The sequence below is a fragment of the Barbus barbus genome (genome assembly GCF_936440315.1).
Source record: "Barbus barbus genome assembly, chromosome: 41".
In the NCBI taxonomy this organism is placed as follows: domain Eukaryota; kingdom Metazoa; phylum Chordata; class Actinopteri; order Cypriniformes; family Cyprinidae; genus Barbus; species Barbus barbus.
This window is the reverse complement of record NC_136719.1, coordinates 557,002-572,707: the sequence shown is the minus strand read 5'-3', so window position 1 is coordinate 572,707 and position 15,706 is coordinate 557,002. Positions and strand designations below refer to the sequence as shown.

The window sequence follows — 15,706 nt, the reverse complement described above, 5'->3', positions numbered from 1 at the left end:
GAATCCAAAGTTACATGTCACCAAGCAGTTGAGTGACTGAAGCACAGCACGGGTCCTCCTTTTAAAGTACGCAGGTTATGCAGGGCCCCAAACCACCAGGGGGCCCCCTTGCTCTCATAGGTGTTTAAAAGAATTTTAGTTTTAGTTTCCAGTGATTATGAAAACACCATGCTGCATTCCTATACTTTCCTGACATGCACATCAGTCAAGTCACATAACGTGACAGCATGTGCTTGATACTAAAAGTGTGTTGAGCTGCGTATTGAGCATACGTAAGCGCTTTGCGGTGGGGTGTGTTTAAAACCAACATAAGGGCTTCACACTGCAAGTCATGAAGGTGATATGTGCAGAATACAAGCACACACACAACTGTTGTATGAATCACACTGATGCATAAGTGTACAAAATGTGCACTTTCTTGCAAATACATTCATGTAAAAGTGAATAATAAACTATCCACCCACCTATTATCCATTGTCTGTACTTATTTATATGCACTCATGTCTGCCTGTCAGTAAAGACTGGATGTTAAATCTGTAATAGGTTTTGAGATGAAATCAGCGGTTCAGATCTGAGCTGTCAAGGGCAAGATGCTGCCAGGTTTTTTTTGGCAGTTGTAACTGTAATTATCTCTAAAGTTTGCCTTGAGTGGCCTGTTTTCTCTGCTGACTAACACGTCTCTGCATGTCACACATTCAGCGTCTATAAATAGCATCATCCACCATCCAGAGACTGTTCAAGCGTTTGGCCTCAGCGCTGGACTGCTATTTCTGAATCTGGTTACCATGGCAACAGCTGTGATGAAGACCAGATGATAATAAGCCAGATAAAGGCAGTTCATTTGAGATGCTCTGAGTATTCTGCTCATCTTTTAACGATAGTCACTGAACTCTGTGATCTTGCCTAATGCCCGATCAGCCTTTGGGCTGCAGGATCTTATTCTGAATCCTCTTGTATTGATAAATATATGAGCATGTGTATTTGATTGATGTAATGAAATCTTTCCTACAGGACCTAGGAGAAGACCCTACAATTGATCCAGCTGTGCTCTTGATTGCCCATATTAAGGCGATTGTACAGATTATACAGGCAATCCTGGTCCTGATGGCTTCCCTAAAGTTTTTCTAGAAATGTCCAGATAGATTGGCCCCGTTACTCTTATCTGTTTAGTCAGAGTGGCTTTTGCTTTGTATTATTATTTCATTTCTTGCATGCTTACAGGCTTCTTTCACTTCTGAATGTTGTAAAACATTGGCAAAAGTGTTAGCTACCCACCTCAAAAAGTGACTTCCATGCTTAATATATAAAGAGCAAACAGGTTTTATTAAAGGGTTTTAATGTTTGTATTCTCTTTATCATAATTTACTCCAAACCGTCGTCCTGGAGCTTGTAACTGCTCTATGTTGATGCTGAAAAGCATCTGATTGCGTTGAGTGGCTGATGTTTTTTTTTTTTTTCTGTCAAATGCTTCAAAAATATTGGAACAACTATATTAACTATTTTGAACAACTTTATCAATTTATTTATATTTTTATTAATTCATTTATAATTTATTTCAAATGAAGGTTGATGCCTGCCCTACTACTTCTCAAAGTTTGGACTCAACAGAGAGATGTAATTGCCTTCTAGACGGTGGACTTTATTTCTGTGGAAGTCCACCAAGCCTCTGGGTATTTCACAATGGCTTGTGGATATTATGTATTTCTTGAAGCTGATGTTTTGTGGTTCTTTCCATGATAAATGGCAACCCTTTATAACATATTTCCACTCTCTTCAAACTTTGCCTGATTGACTGAGCTTCTCTAAATCATCACAACCCTAGGTTTTTATCTTTTTATTAATTTTTGAACGACCTGTTCAGAGTCATAGCGTCTTTATTTGCTGTCTGAGATTATTGTTCCCATACTCAGAGGGTTTGTCTAGTTGAGGTCTTCGCTGTGCTGTGGTTGTTCCACCATCACGTCTGGATGTGGACTGGATCCGGCTGATAGTGCTAATAAGGATGAGACAGACAGACTAATATACGCTGATCAGCCAACCACTGACCAAGAAGTGAATCACATCAGTTATTTCACTATATGGCACCTGTTAGATACATTGGGCAGCAAGAGAGTCTCAAGTCTTTGTTCTAATTTTAGCAACAGTTCTTTCAACTAGTTATTGTAATTAACAATGCTAAATCCCTTTTGAAATATAGCTTCATTGCTCCCCATTCAAAATGCCCTCTGAAAGGTGATTTATACCATTTAAGATGCAGGGACAGTCACCACGAGACAGAGAAAACGCATGCTGTGTATTTTGAACTATTTGAGTGGCTGTAGTTTGCTGTAGAAAAATTCTTTAGATTATGAAATGTTCTTCACACAAGTATATCGGGTGTTATGGGAATTTATAATCTGTTGGTATTTGCTAGAATCCACGAGGCCATCTATCTGAACAAGACATCCAGTACCCATAACATTAAAGATACAGCAGTATATTTCATTGTACTCATGGGGTACTTTTTTACTCATGTGTGCATCAAACCCATCTTGAGTGTTTGCAGCTAAAAAGCTTTCATCTAGTTTTATCTGACCATTAAACCCAGTTCCGTTGGAAGTTCCAGTGGTGTCTGACAGCTGGAGTTTGTTTTTGGATGAGAGCATTTTCTTTTCTTTTTTTATTGAAACCCTCCCAAACAATGTGTGGTGATGTAGGTGATTGCTGTGTGATATGGTTGTTTTTAGGCTTTCTGACCCTTTTCTGATCCTTGGAGAGTCTTTGACAATAGTGACAGTGGTAACCTAATGTGTAATCTGTGCCTTAACGCTCTCCTTGCTTACACCAAACGGTGACAGAAGAACAGATGGCTCTAGCAGTGCTTCGTAATCCAGCATTGGTCAGATGTTTTTGTTATACTATGTGGAAGAGCTAGAAGAGAGAAACAGACTGATTTGCTGCAAATAATTCAGAACAGGAGTAATGTGCACTGTCCTATTGATCTTAGCACTCACAGAGCAGAATCACATCAGGTTTGCTGATGTTCCCTCAGTAGCATCCTATAATACAACTTACACACTCGCAGAAAAAAAGGTACAAAAGCTGTCACTGCGGTGGTACCTTTTCAATAAGTGCACCATTGCACCTTTTTACCCCAAAGTGTACATATTAGCACCCAAATGATATATTCAGGGGTGGACTTAACCAATAAGTGAGGTAAGCGGCTGCTAATGGCCCCAGGGAATCAGGGGCCCCATCTGATCTGGTGAAACAGATTTGACAAACGCTCCGGTGCATATTTGTGTTTGTGTAATCAGGATGTAAATAAGAGATTCGCTGTAGAGTTTCATTGATTATAATGAAACTTCAGCAGATCACAAGGAACTGAAGAGAGTTGCAGATTTTAGTGATTACAAGAGCTCTTTGCACGCTTTCTTAGTTATAATCCACTGAGTTTATTATAACTAACAAAATGATCAAATGTTTAGTTTTAAATGATTAAACTATGTAAATGAAATCATTTTATTTATTAACACAAAGAAAAGAATAACAGGCTATACTGTGTTAGGATAGCCCAGAGCCATTGAAAAATGTTTTTAAAATGGTCAAGCCTGTACATTACTTGTTCATGTGGCAATGAGTGTCTCACAACAGAGATTCTCACCTCAGAGAAGAAATTAAACATACTTTTGAGGGTTACAGGCCCCATGTTTTGTTTCATGATTTCATTTGTACTGAATGTTCAAAATGATTTGCTTTTGTTTTTCCTGGGAGCATTAATGTACAGGACTACAACGACCAAAGATTTTCACTTAATAATAGATGACATTTTTGGTTAGTTTCTCACCAAACCCTACTGTATGCCTTCAGAACACCTGAAATACCGAACAAGTTGCATGGGATTATTGTTTGAATCCTCACAGCCATTAAATGGACAAGTGTAAGCAAATATTTATATACGTATATATATATCATAAATTAGTCATCAGGTTGACTAATTCATTTCTGAATATGCATTATGATAATGTGAAGGGGTAAATAAACTTCAAGCTATGAGGCAGCAAATAAGGGTTACAAGTAAACTGTAGTTGGTGCGTTGGGGCCCCATACCTGGAATTTGCTTAGGGCCCTCAAATCACTCTGTGTCCACCCTGTGTATATTAGTACCTACTGAAATGCTACTGCCATAGAGACCGCTTCTGTTGATTTCTAAGAGAATAGGGATGAGCTTGTGGTCTGGTGTGTGGAAATGATCTCTTCCTTAACTTCAACAAAATAACCCAGCTGTCCAGAGAGCATCAGATACAATCTTCTTTTAGTATTTTCTTGACGGTGTGATTAAAACCAAATTTGAGGAATTCAAACTAACCAATCAGTACTTTCTCCTCTATGCTGCCCAGCACGGTCTCTGAGGAATGTTTAGTGTTGCTTATCTCGTAATAAATTATGTGCAATCAGATTGTATAAATTAGCCTACTCAGTATTTCAATTTAATTTTAGCATGCTAGTGTAGTGCAAAATAAAAAACTAAAGTTCTACTAACTTAATTCTGGAGTTTATTATTGAAAAGGAGGCGTTAACTTAAAGTTTATAAACTCCAGATTTAAGTTGGTAGAACTTTAGTTTTTTATGTTTTGCACTACACTAGTATGTTACTAGCACTAAATTGGGTCCCACTTTATATTAGGTGGCCTTGCCTACTATGTACTTACATTTAAATGAATCAATTGATATAATGCAATTACAACATGTTTTGACATTGTACTTATATTTTTTAAATACCCGTATGTAATTAATCTGTAATTATTTTGTGTAATTAAATTTATAATTACACCGTTGACCCATCCCTTACACCTTAACCCACCCTTAAACTAACCCATACCATCAAACCTGTCCCTAACCTTACCCGTATCCCACCCCAATGGCAGCAAAAGTGTTTTACAATACAATATGAACACAATAAGTACACTGCACTTATTTTTGATGTAAGTACATAGTAGTTAAGGCCACTTAACTAAAGTGGGACCCTGAATTAATTATTTTATTTTACTTTATATTATTTTAATACAACACTGGTTATGAACTAGTGCTCCCTCATGTGGTCTGTGTCTGTGCTGAAGACAGTACTGTGAGAAGAGTGTGTGGAGCCTGAGTCAGTATGCTGTTTAATAAGCCCCGCTGCTTGTTGACTGAATCCATCTTCCAGTAGACATGTGCAGGTGTGCTGTTTTGATTGTATTAGTTATTAGTTTTAATTGTATTAGTTAGCTTAGCCAGCATTTCAAGTTAAAAATCCAAAAATGTACCAATCTAATCTGGGAGTTTACCATTTAAACCCTTATGGTCTGGACTGATATGATCCACTGACATTTGACAATCAGAAACCTAACAAACGTTTTTTAAGGTAACACTTTATTTTGAGGTGTCCTTGTTGCACATGTTACATGCATATAATATTATAATAACAATAAATTATGCATAATTACATGCAAGTAACCCTAAAACAACCCCTAATCCTAACCCTAACCATATAGTAAGTACAGTTCATTAATATTATCAGTACTTAAATATATAATTACACTGTACACAATAAAGTGTAACCTTTTTTAATGTTTTGCTCTAAAATACGCTTTTTAAGAATACCCTTCTGTCGATTAAACGCCATTCGTTTGATAATGAATCAATGGGCTTCTTCAAGTGTCCCTCACTGGAGCGGTGTAGAGTCCCCTTCAGCACCGCGGACAGCGCTCCGAACTCAGCCCGGATCACACACTCCTGCGCTCTTCTGCTGCTGGACTCCAGGAGATTTTATTGGTTGCCAGTCATGACAGGTTCAGTTTAGAAACCTCCTTCGAACGATTTGCGCAGACCAGGAAGACTGAGAGCTCAGTTAGTTTGATCTCTACGACACACCTTATTTACCTACGAAAGAAATCGAAGCCACGAACACGACGGACTCTGTTCTTCTTCCGACATGCGTCTGAAACGATACCTGGATTGCCCGTCGCTCAATGTTTCGTATACAGACAGAGATGCACTGAGTCGCGCAACCTGTTAGAGCTGCTCTGAAGATGAAGATGAAGAAGCAGAACGTGCGCACGCTGTCGCTCATCCTCTGCATGTTCTCGTATCTGCTGGTGGGCGCCGCGGTCTTCGACGCCCTGGAGTCCGAGACCGAGAGCGCGAGGAAGCGCATGCTGGAGCAGAAGCGCAGCGACATGAAGAGAAAGTACCGCTTCACCGAGGACGATTACCGGGAGTTCGAGCGAGTGGTGCTGCAGGCGGAGCCCCATCGAGCCGGCAGACAGTGGAAATTCGCCGGATCTTTCTACTTCGCAATAACTGTCATCACCACGATAGGTGAGCTTCAGTGTTTTCAGTATAAGAATTGAATTAGTATGACACATCATAATCTACAAACTTCAAACTTCATTTTACAGTGTCCTTGTTACATCTTATAACATTAAATTATGCATAACTACAAGAAACTAACCCTAATCTATCCCTAAAAAAGTAGGCCTACACTGTAAAAAGTGTATTAATAGTAAACTATTTGCAGTGAATGTAAGGTATTTTCTACCAGTTTATTGCAATATGTGCAATCAAATCCCGATGCACTATGGGATATGGTACCAAAGGAAAGATATATGGAGCAATGCTGTGATTGAATGTTCATTCACATTGGCAAGCAAACCTCTTATTTGTTTCTTTGTTAGTGCTGAATTGTAAGTATACAGCTTCTAAAACATCTCAGAGAGCCCAAACCATCTGCTTCTATAATGACCCAAGTCTGGCAGGCCAAGATGTCTTTGTGGTTGTTATTCTTCTTAGTTCAGGGTTTAAAAAAAAGCAGAAAGTTGCAGCTGTGTACTTAACCAATGACTGATATTCAGTTTTCAGTCAGAGTCTCCAGTGGCACGTAATGAAGTCACAGTGAGAGGTGAAGGGAATGTTTGTTTTGCCCGAAAACTTACTGTCCCTGATTCTGTGACAAAGAAATATACTTTTAAGTTGGGAGACATGGGTGTCTGTCAATCAGGTGCTGCTGATAAAAATGATGTGAACATCACATAAGAGCCATTATCCACCTCCAACTTATGAATATCTCTTCACCACTCCTTTTTAGAAACTTTGTGAGGAGGCAGGGATGTCTTTCTGTTTAAAAAATATGTATTTATTGTGTTTCTTTGACGTTAGCTTTGGTGCTTTTTGGGAATTAATCCACCAACAGGCTCTAAATCCAGAAAAAGCATGGAGGCATCGGTCAGAAAATTCTTCGCTTCTGAGTGGCTGCCAACATAAAGACTCAATATAATAATTTTTATGCATTAATTGTTATTTGTTTGCATGTCTGTTGTGTGAAGTTCTGCTTATAAATTGTTTATTTGTTCAGTTGACTTTCTTTTCGTGAAAGTAGTTGATTTTAAGTGTATGTAAGAAAGTGCTGAATAAATGTAAGAAATGCAGTGTTATGGTTATGAAAATGGATATCCATTTCATAATTTTAATTCAAAAGTGAATGAATTAGTGATATATGAAAGGCAAATCTACTGCATGTTAATTGTGACTACTACCTGATCCCCCGCTTTCACAGACCAGGCTTAAGCCTAGTCCAGACTAAAATGTAAGTCTGAGCGGTTTCATCTGAAAGAAACTTGCACTGGCTGATCTTAAAATATATCAATGCCTTTGTTTTGTCTCAAGATGCACACCAGTAATGTTTTTTTTTATAGAAATTACTTAAATATCCTAATTGAACTATGGCCTAATCCTGGCTCAGTCTAAGCCCTGTCTGTCACGGCATGCTGCGAGGGTGCCGTGGAAAAGACGGAGTCTGGGTCCAAATGCAGGTGAGGGTATTTAATAGAAACAAAAAGGCCAACACGGCACAAAAAACAGAACAGAAAAGGACTGGGATACAAAACGGCAGCACAGTGCATGTATCCCAGACCAGAGCAAACACTAGAAACAAAATGTACAGCCACAAAATCAAAAACACTTAATGGAACCAGGCAGAGTGGTGGGAGAGTGGTGTATAAATAGTCCATGACAATGGGGAACAGCTGGGGGTGTATGTAATGTGACAGGTGTATCCGGAGACACCTCCGTGCCAGGGCGCCAGGGAGGCGCCGGCAGAGCAGGAGGCCAAGGCGGGGCAGGCAGAGCAGGAGGACCGTGAGCAGACACTGCCGCTGCCTCGGAAGCCCTGTGAGCGTGCACCACCGCCTCGGAAGCCTTGTGAGCGTGCACCGCTCCTTCAGGAGGATCGTGAGCGGGCACCGCCGCTTCGGAAGCCTTGTGAGCGGGCACCGCCGCCTCGGAAGCCTTGTGAGCGTGCACCGCCGCCTCGGAAGCCTTGTGAGTGTGCACCGCTCCTTCAGGAGGATCGTGAGCGGGCACCGCCGCTTCGGAAGCCTTGTGAGCGGGCACCGCCGCCTCGGAAGCCTTGTGAGCGTGCACCGCCGCCTCGGAAGCCTTGTGAGTGTGCACCGCTCCTTCAGGAGGATCGTGAGCGGGCACCGCCGCCTCGGAAGCCTTGTGAGCGGGCACCGCCGCCTCGGAAGCCTTGTGAGCGGGCACCGCCGCCTCGAGAGGAACGTGGGCGGACACGCCACCTTGGAGGAACTGTGAGCGGGAACCGCTGCCTCGGGAGGAATGCGAGCGGGAAAACACTGCCTCCAGAGTTCTGTGAGCAGACACCTCCGCCTCAGCAGGGGTTCCCGCACGCTGTGCATCAGCCCAGGATGCTCCAGAAGCGGGCGCAAGGCACTGGGCGCGGCCGCCGACGCCTCCGCTGCCCCCCGGATCAACGCCTCAGGAGAACTGTGAATGGGCTCCGCAGCTAACTCCACCCTGATGGCTGAGCCACTCAAATGCAGAGCCAGGTTGACATAGTCCTCCAGCGACTCTTCGGGGGTCCAGTACGGCATCCTGGATTTGAAGGGCTCAGCCAGGCCTCCCCAGAAGAAAACCATGAGGCAGGTCTTCTCCGTCGCTGACTGACGAGCTCCTCTAATGAAGTCCCTGGCATAATCCTCCATGCTCCGGTCTCCCTGGCGGATGTGGAGGAACCTCCTTGCTGGACCCATGTTTGCTGGTTCCATTCTGTCACAACACGCTGCGAGGGTGCCATGGAAAAGACGGAGTCTGGGTCCAAATGCAGGTGAGGGTATTTAATAGAAACAAAAATGCCAACACGGCACAAAAAAACAAAACAGAAAAGGACTGGGATACAAAAACGGCAACGAGGAGCGTGTATCCACCAGAGCAAACACTCGAAACAAACAGTACATCCACAATTTCAAAAACACTTAATGGAACCAGGCAGAGTGGTGGGAGAGTGGTGTATAAATAGTCCATGACAATGGGGAACAGCTGGGGGTGTAATGAGTGGGACAGGTGTGTGTGATGTGACAGGTGTATGTAATGTGACAGGTGTATGTGTTTACGGGAGATGAGTCCGGGAGGAAGGGAGATGGTGACCTCTGGTGGAGACGGGAAGAACTGCCGGGCCCGGACTCATGACACTGTCTGTGAAAGCAGGCCTATATCTTCCATTTTCACATCGGTGTGTTTGTGCAGCACAATGTATGACAACTATCACCACACTTTTTAATGTCATTTATTTTTTCCCATGTAGATTAATAGCAATGTGCTGCAGAAATCTTACTTTCATAGATGGAATTTGCCTACTACTTATAAAATACTATTTGTTTTCTTTTTATTTATTATACAATTAACAAAAAAAGGCCTCTAACACTAGCTTGCTCTATTCTTTTTCTATTCTATCTGTTTTATTTTTATTATAATATATTTTTTTATTTCTAATTGAGACTTGTATATCATTGCTCTTTTGTTGATTTTGATTTCTTATATTGTCCTCATTTGTAAGTTGCTTTGGATAAAAGCATCTGCTAAATGACTAAATGTGAACGTGAATATTGTAAATCTTTGTACATAAAAGATTACTGTGATATACCTGGAAAAATATGCACCTGTCCTGTACCATGAACCACAGCACTGAGCATCACAGACCGCTGCTAACAGCAGTCATTTACTTGGATCCACACGATTAAGCTGTGGGTAACCAGACAGACACGAGAGAAGCTCCGCTGTGAGTTTGCTGTGAGAGCAATGTAATTATTAACCAGGAATATACTGCCATTTTACACTGAAATATAACTAAATGTTGTTAACTAATATTTCTCAGTATGCTCTAAGAAAGGTACTGTAAAAGTTCAACTACTGTATTGCCAATTCTACTTTGCAGTAACACTGCAAATAAACAGATTTCTGTAAAATGCACTGTAAAAAAAGTTGTTTTTACTGTGTTTACAATAATGGAAAATACAAACAATATCACCCTGCAGTTCTACGGTGGATTTCTTCTATGATTATGTTGGTTTGTTTTGTAACATTATTTGTAGTGTTTTGTATGTCGACTGAAGTCTGTGCACCTTTAGATGGGGCTCATAACAAGAAATATGTGTTATGTATCTCAGAAACATTTGCGAAAGTTGCTCATGGCTTTGGCATTGTTAGTATCATGCAGCGATCTCATAATGCTGACAAATCTGGTTATTTTTTTTTATTTTAATTAAGTAATGTTTTAATTTATTGTTTTATGAGAGAAAATCACACATTTATCTAAAATCCCTAAACCCCCATTTATTTCCATGTAATATTCTGAATATAGTATAGCTGAAACATCAACAGCCCATGCGTGGTTCGAACCTCACAGGTTTGGCATGCTATGTACAGTCACTGCATGTTTCTCTAAGACCTTGCTGTAAATTCTACAATAAACTTTTAACACCAGAAAATGCATACTGTGAGTTTAATAATACAAGCTGTTAAAAAAATCAACCCTGTAATTTAGTTCTTATTTGATGTAACAATTAATCAATTAAAATAAAGCGTAACCAAAGGTTCAAAGTGACATTGACAGTTTATCCTCTCTCAGTTCAATGTCTTCAAAGCATGGGTTTCAAACAGCATCTCATCTGCCGATCTAATCCAGATGTGTCTTGTGGGTGTTTTTGTGCAGGTTACGGGCACGCGGCCCCCGGCACAGACGCAGGGAAGGTCTTCTGCATGTTCTATGCGGGTCTGGGCATCCCGCTCACGCTGGTGATGTTCCAGAGTCTGGGTGAGAGGATGAACACCTTCGTCCGCTATCTCCTCAGCCGCATCAAGAAGTGCCTGGGGCTGCATCGCACTGAGATTTCCATGGAAAACATGGTGTTGGTGGGGTTCCTGTCCTGCCTGGGAACTCTGTGCGTGGGGGCCGCCGCCTTCTCACACTTTGAGGGCTGGACCTTCTTCCACGCGTACTACTACTGCTTCATCACGCTCACCACCATCGGCTTCGGCGACTTCGTAGCTCTTCAGAAGAAGGAGGACCTCCAGGAGAAGACCCCTTACGTGGTCTTTAGCTTCATGTACATCCTGGTCGGGCTGACCGTGATCGGAGCCTTCCTCAACCTGGTGGTGTTGAGGTTCCTCACTATGAACAGCGAGGACGAGAAGCGGGATGCGCAGGAGCGGGCCTCGCTGAAGAGGGGGCGTAACCTGACAGCCATGAGTCTGGCACAGGAGAATCACTGCCACAGCAACCTGTTCTTACCCATAGAGGAGGGCACCAGCTGCACCAACCTCATCCTGTCACCGGCAGAGGAGCGCGGGCTCTACTCGCCCCTGCCCCTGCCCCTGCCCTTAAACGCCAACCAGTCTCGGTCCCAGCTGAGCCTGCTCTGCAGCTGCGTCTGCTATCACCTGGGCTTCTGCCACAGCTCGGCCCCGGCCCCAAACAAGTGCCCTGAGTACAACATCAACTCAGTGTACTGCAACTCCATTTCCTACCAGATTCAAGGCGGCTCCTCGACCAGGAACGATACGGTTGTGTCCTCTCCAGATAGCACGCTTTCTCCTGGGCTCAGCCTCAGAGATCTGCCACGCTTCAGGAGGAAGTCATTATAACTGGAAAGAACTTTGAAGTGTCTGCTTTAGAGAGCGAGAATGCTGTAAGAGCATATATTTTGTAGCAGGAGTTAGCAAAGGCCATTTTTAAACACGTCTTTCTAAAGGACAGCACATTATAATCAGGGTTGGGGAGTAACGGAGCACATGTAACTTACACATTTAAACTGTGTTTCATTACAGTTACATTTTAAATGGGTGGTAGTCAAATTACACTTACATCCAAAAAGTATTTTAGATGACCAAAGTGATTAATGTTTAAATGACATTAAAATTCAAAGTAATGTAAACTATATCGGACAATGAATGGAAACAGCAGTTGGTGATTCTCCGAATCTGACGGTCTGCAAGAGCATCCCAAGATATGTTTTTTCATACCCCTTGCAGAATATGCAAAATTGTAATAATTTTAACAAAATTAGAGGATCACAAAAATTGCATTTTAGTTCTGTCCTGAATAAGCAATTTCACACAACAGATGTTTACATACTGTCCACCACATGACAAAATAACTGAATTTATAGAAACTGTAGGACTGTGGTCATGTTTAGTGATGGTTGTTGATGAGTCCCGTGTTCATCCTGAGCAGTTCTTCTGCCCGCTGTTCTTCAGAAAAATCCTCCAGCTCTTCACTTTCTCAGGTTTTCCAGCATCTTCTGCTGTCCAACAATAACTGCATGATTTTCAGATCCATCTTTTCACACTGAGGGACTCATACACAACTATTACAGGAGGTGAAAACATTTGCTGGCGCTCAAGAAAGAAACAGTGTTTTAAGAGCGGGGGTGGAAACTTTTGAACAGGATGATTTCTTATTTAAGATATTTTTATTTTTTATTTACTGCCCTTTAGAATCTAATACTTACATGTTTCCCAGAAGACAAAAGTACAGTTTAATGCATTGTGCTGCCTTCTTGAGCGTCGGTGTATTTTGTAATTTGCAGTGAAATACAAAATATTTTTAAATATAACCCTCCCAACCCTGATTATAATGTCAAAGGAGATACGAGGTATGGCAACAAAATGTTGTCATTCAATCACCTGTTACAACTTGTACAGAAAGATGCTTCGGACATCTCAAACCTTTAAATGTCCGCTGTATTGAACGAGGAACTGCACAAGTGCATAAAATGACATGCCATGTGAGGTTTACTGAGAGACAGATCTTCCCATCATTGTGCCTTTGAGCGAGACACTGAAGCTCCTGGAGGCGACGGTAGGAGACGCTTCACTTCACTCGTCAAATACATTTATACCTTCTGTTCTCAGAAACAGAAGTCAGTCATATCAGTATGAATGTACACAATTGGGAAAATCACATTTGTTTTCAGTATTGAAATATGTGCATGTTTTGGTTTTTCTGCAATGCTTTCACAGTATATAACGATTAATGCCTTTGTCTATGCTTATTAAGTTACGGTGTTTTTATTGTTATTGTTTTTTCAGTAGTTTAGCATGTAACCAGAACAGGAAAAGTATGACCAAAACAGTGCCGAAATGAAACCGAACCGCTCTGGAGACGGTCACTGGTGAAAGTCTAAAATTTAAATTCTCATGGAAATAATTTTGACAATGAGTTTACAATTAAAAACTCTCAGAAAGATGTACAGTATGTTTTCAGTTATCTGACTGTTTAATATTTAAGGAGAGCCATTTACTGTAAATTAATTGTCCATGAACTTTTATGGTAAACAATCGTAAACAAATAAACAGTTGCTCACTTCCTGATTTTCATTTGTCACTTACAACAGTCCATACAAAGACTGAAAAGTGCAGGAATATCATTAATATCATGCAATTTTCTCAATGCTTCACATTTCTGAGCAATTTTACAAAGTGATTTTATTGAACAGATGAAGTGTTTTTCAAAAAAATGAGGGCAGACCAGCAGGTGAGTCGACCAATGAAATCAAAGCATGGGAGGGACTACCTCAGACAAGCTTTTCAATACAGGAATGATAGAAGTTATTAACTACTTCAAGTATTTGCTATATATTTTGTTCACATTTCAACAGCTTAGTGAGTAGCATATAAGGCTGTATTAGAAAAGGAATGTTCATTGTGTACTGAACTAGCAATCTTTTGAGACAAGTGTAGATTGTTGTCACGTTTGGTCTGGATATGACATGGCAAATTCACATTAATTACCCACCAATTTGCCAAAATGTAAAATAGTTATGAACGTTTTTGAGTGTGTTTGCAACTAGACTAAAATTGGAAGAAAAAACAATCCCGGGTTGTATAGGTATAGTGTATATCAGCAGCTTTCAGACCGCTTGTGAAAAACAAGAACAACTTCCTGATGTGGTAAATAACCTATTTTAAAAGAGTTTTATTTCGAAGGATTCTTCAAATGAATAAGATAAAATAGACTGAAAAAAAGAAAGGAATATAGTTTGTTCCTAATATGTCTAGCAGAGACAAGCACTCACTCTCACAGAAGAACTGTTCATCACTGACGTCAAACACATTTGAAAGCCTTATTTTATGTGTTTGGTGTGTATAGTAAATCATAATGGAGCCATCGCCATCGCACCTTGACTTGTGTTTACCTGTAAAAAGCTTTAAAAATCCTTACCCTGTCAGAGAACACAAGGACACCAGTGCTAAGGTGAAGGACAGGGATGCAAATTAATTTATTTGTCATTTTTATCAATTTAATAAAAGTCCATACTACAGAACAGTGAAGATGGAAATGTAAAATATTTGTTCAAATGATCACAAATGTCTTTACAATTGTGCTAACTAGATGTTTTCACATAAGTCACACTACATATGCATACTCAATATCAGTAATCGAATTACAGATAAACCGTACAGTTTGCTAAGTAAACACACGTATCCTGCGATTGTCACAGATTATTTGTGCAATATGGTATAAAAACGTTTATTCATATGATACAGCATACAGTGTCAGAGCAACAGTAAGGCATGAAAATGTCTACATCCTAAACATTCAGTCCCCTAAAACATGATGAGAAGAACATCACAACCGGCACGCTGAAAAAAATGATTCATTGAATTTACTAAAACATTTTTAAGGTAAGTGGTTGCAATCAATTTATTTTAGCTACATATAAATAAACAAATTTAGCTGACTAACTTTCAACATATTTTTTTTTTTAATGTAGCTAAAATATATAGTTTGCAACAACTTACCTTGAAAAAAATTTAGTAGCATTTTTTTTCAGAGCATGTCGTGCATTAAACTGTTGAAGAACATCATACTATATAAATGTGCATGAGGATTCCCATAAAGAAATCTATATACAACTTATTACGTGTGTAAAATTTGAACTTTGGCTATTTGTCTGCAATTTTGCGTTCCCTTCGATTAAAATGTATGATTACAGTATTTAAAATTGAAATAAATAACAAAATAAACATGGAAAATAAACATCAGTATTTCCATTTGTGCTATCAGAACATTAATCCATTCAGACAATCGACTAAACTTAAAGTGCAAAATAACAAATCATTTCAACAAATGATAAAAAAAAGCAAAAGTATCCGAGACTTCAGTGAGCTGGTATAGAAAATAATATATCCTGTATGATAAAAGCAGGATTAAAAAATAAACTCCAGACCCTTGTAAAAAATCGAATTCATTTGTTACCGTTTATAGAGTTTGATTTTGATTCCGTAGCAAGCCTGTGAGACAGCGCTGGTGGAGAATCCTCTACTTCTCCAGCGTCCAGCATAAAGAGGGATGACTCAAAAAACTGCCCCAAACATTAGCCATGGATCT

At 40.3% G+C, this 15,706-nt stretch overlaps 1 protein-coding gene across 1 annotated transcript; it reads left to right on the top strand.

The window, feature by feature from the left end:
• Window positions 1-6,056: 6,056 nt before the first annotated feature.
• On the top strand, window positions 6,057-11,958 carry LOC306860471 (potassium channel subfamily K member 15-like; the record flags this gene model as incomplete). The annotated part of the gene is made up of 2 exons (XM_079402205.1): window positions 6,057-6,339; window positions 11,027-11,958. 2 exons carry the CDS (start codon window positions 6,057-6,059, stop codon window positions 11,956-11,958), a joined length of 1,215 nt encoding a protein of 404 aa, XP_079258331.1.
• Between the last annotated feature and the right edge of the window lie 3,748 nt (window positions 11,959-15,706).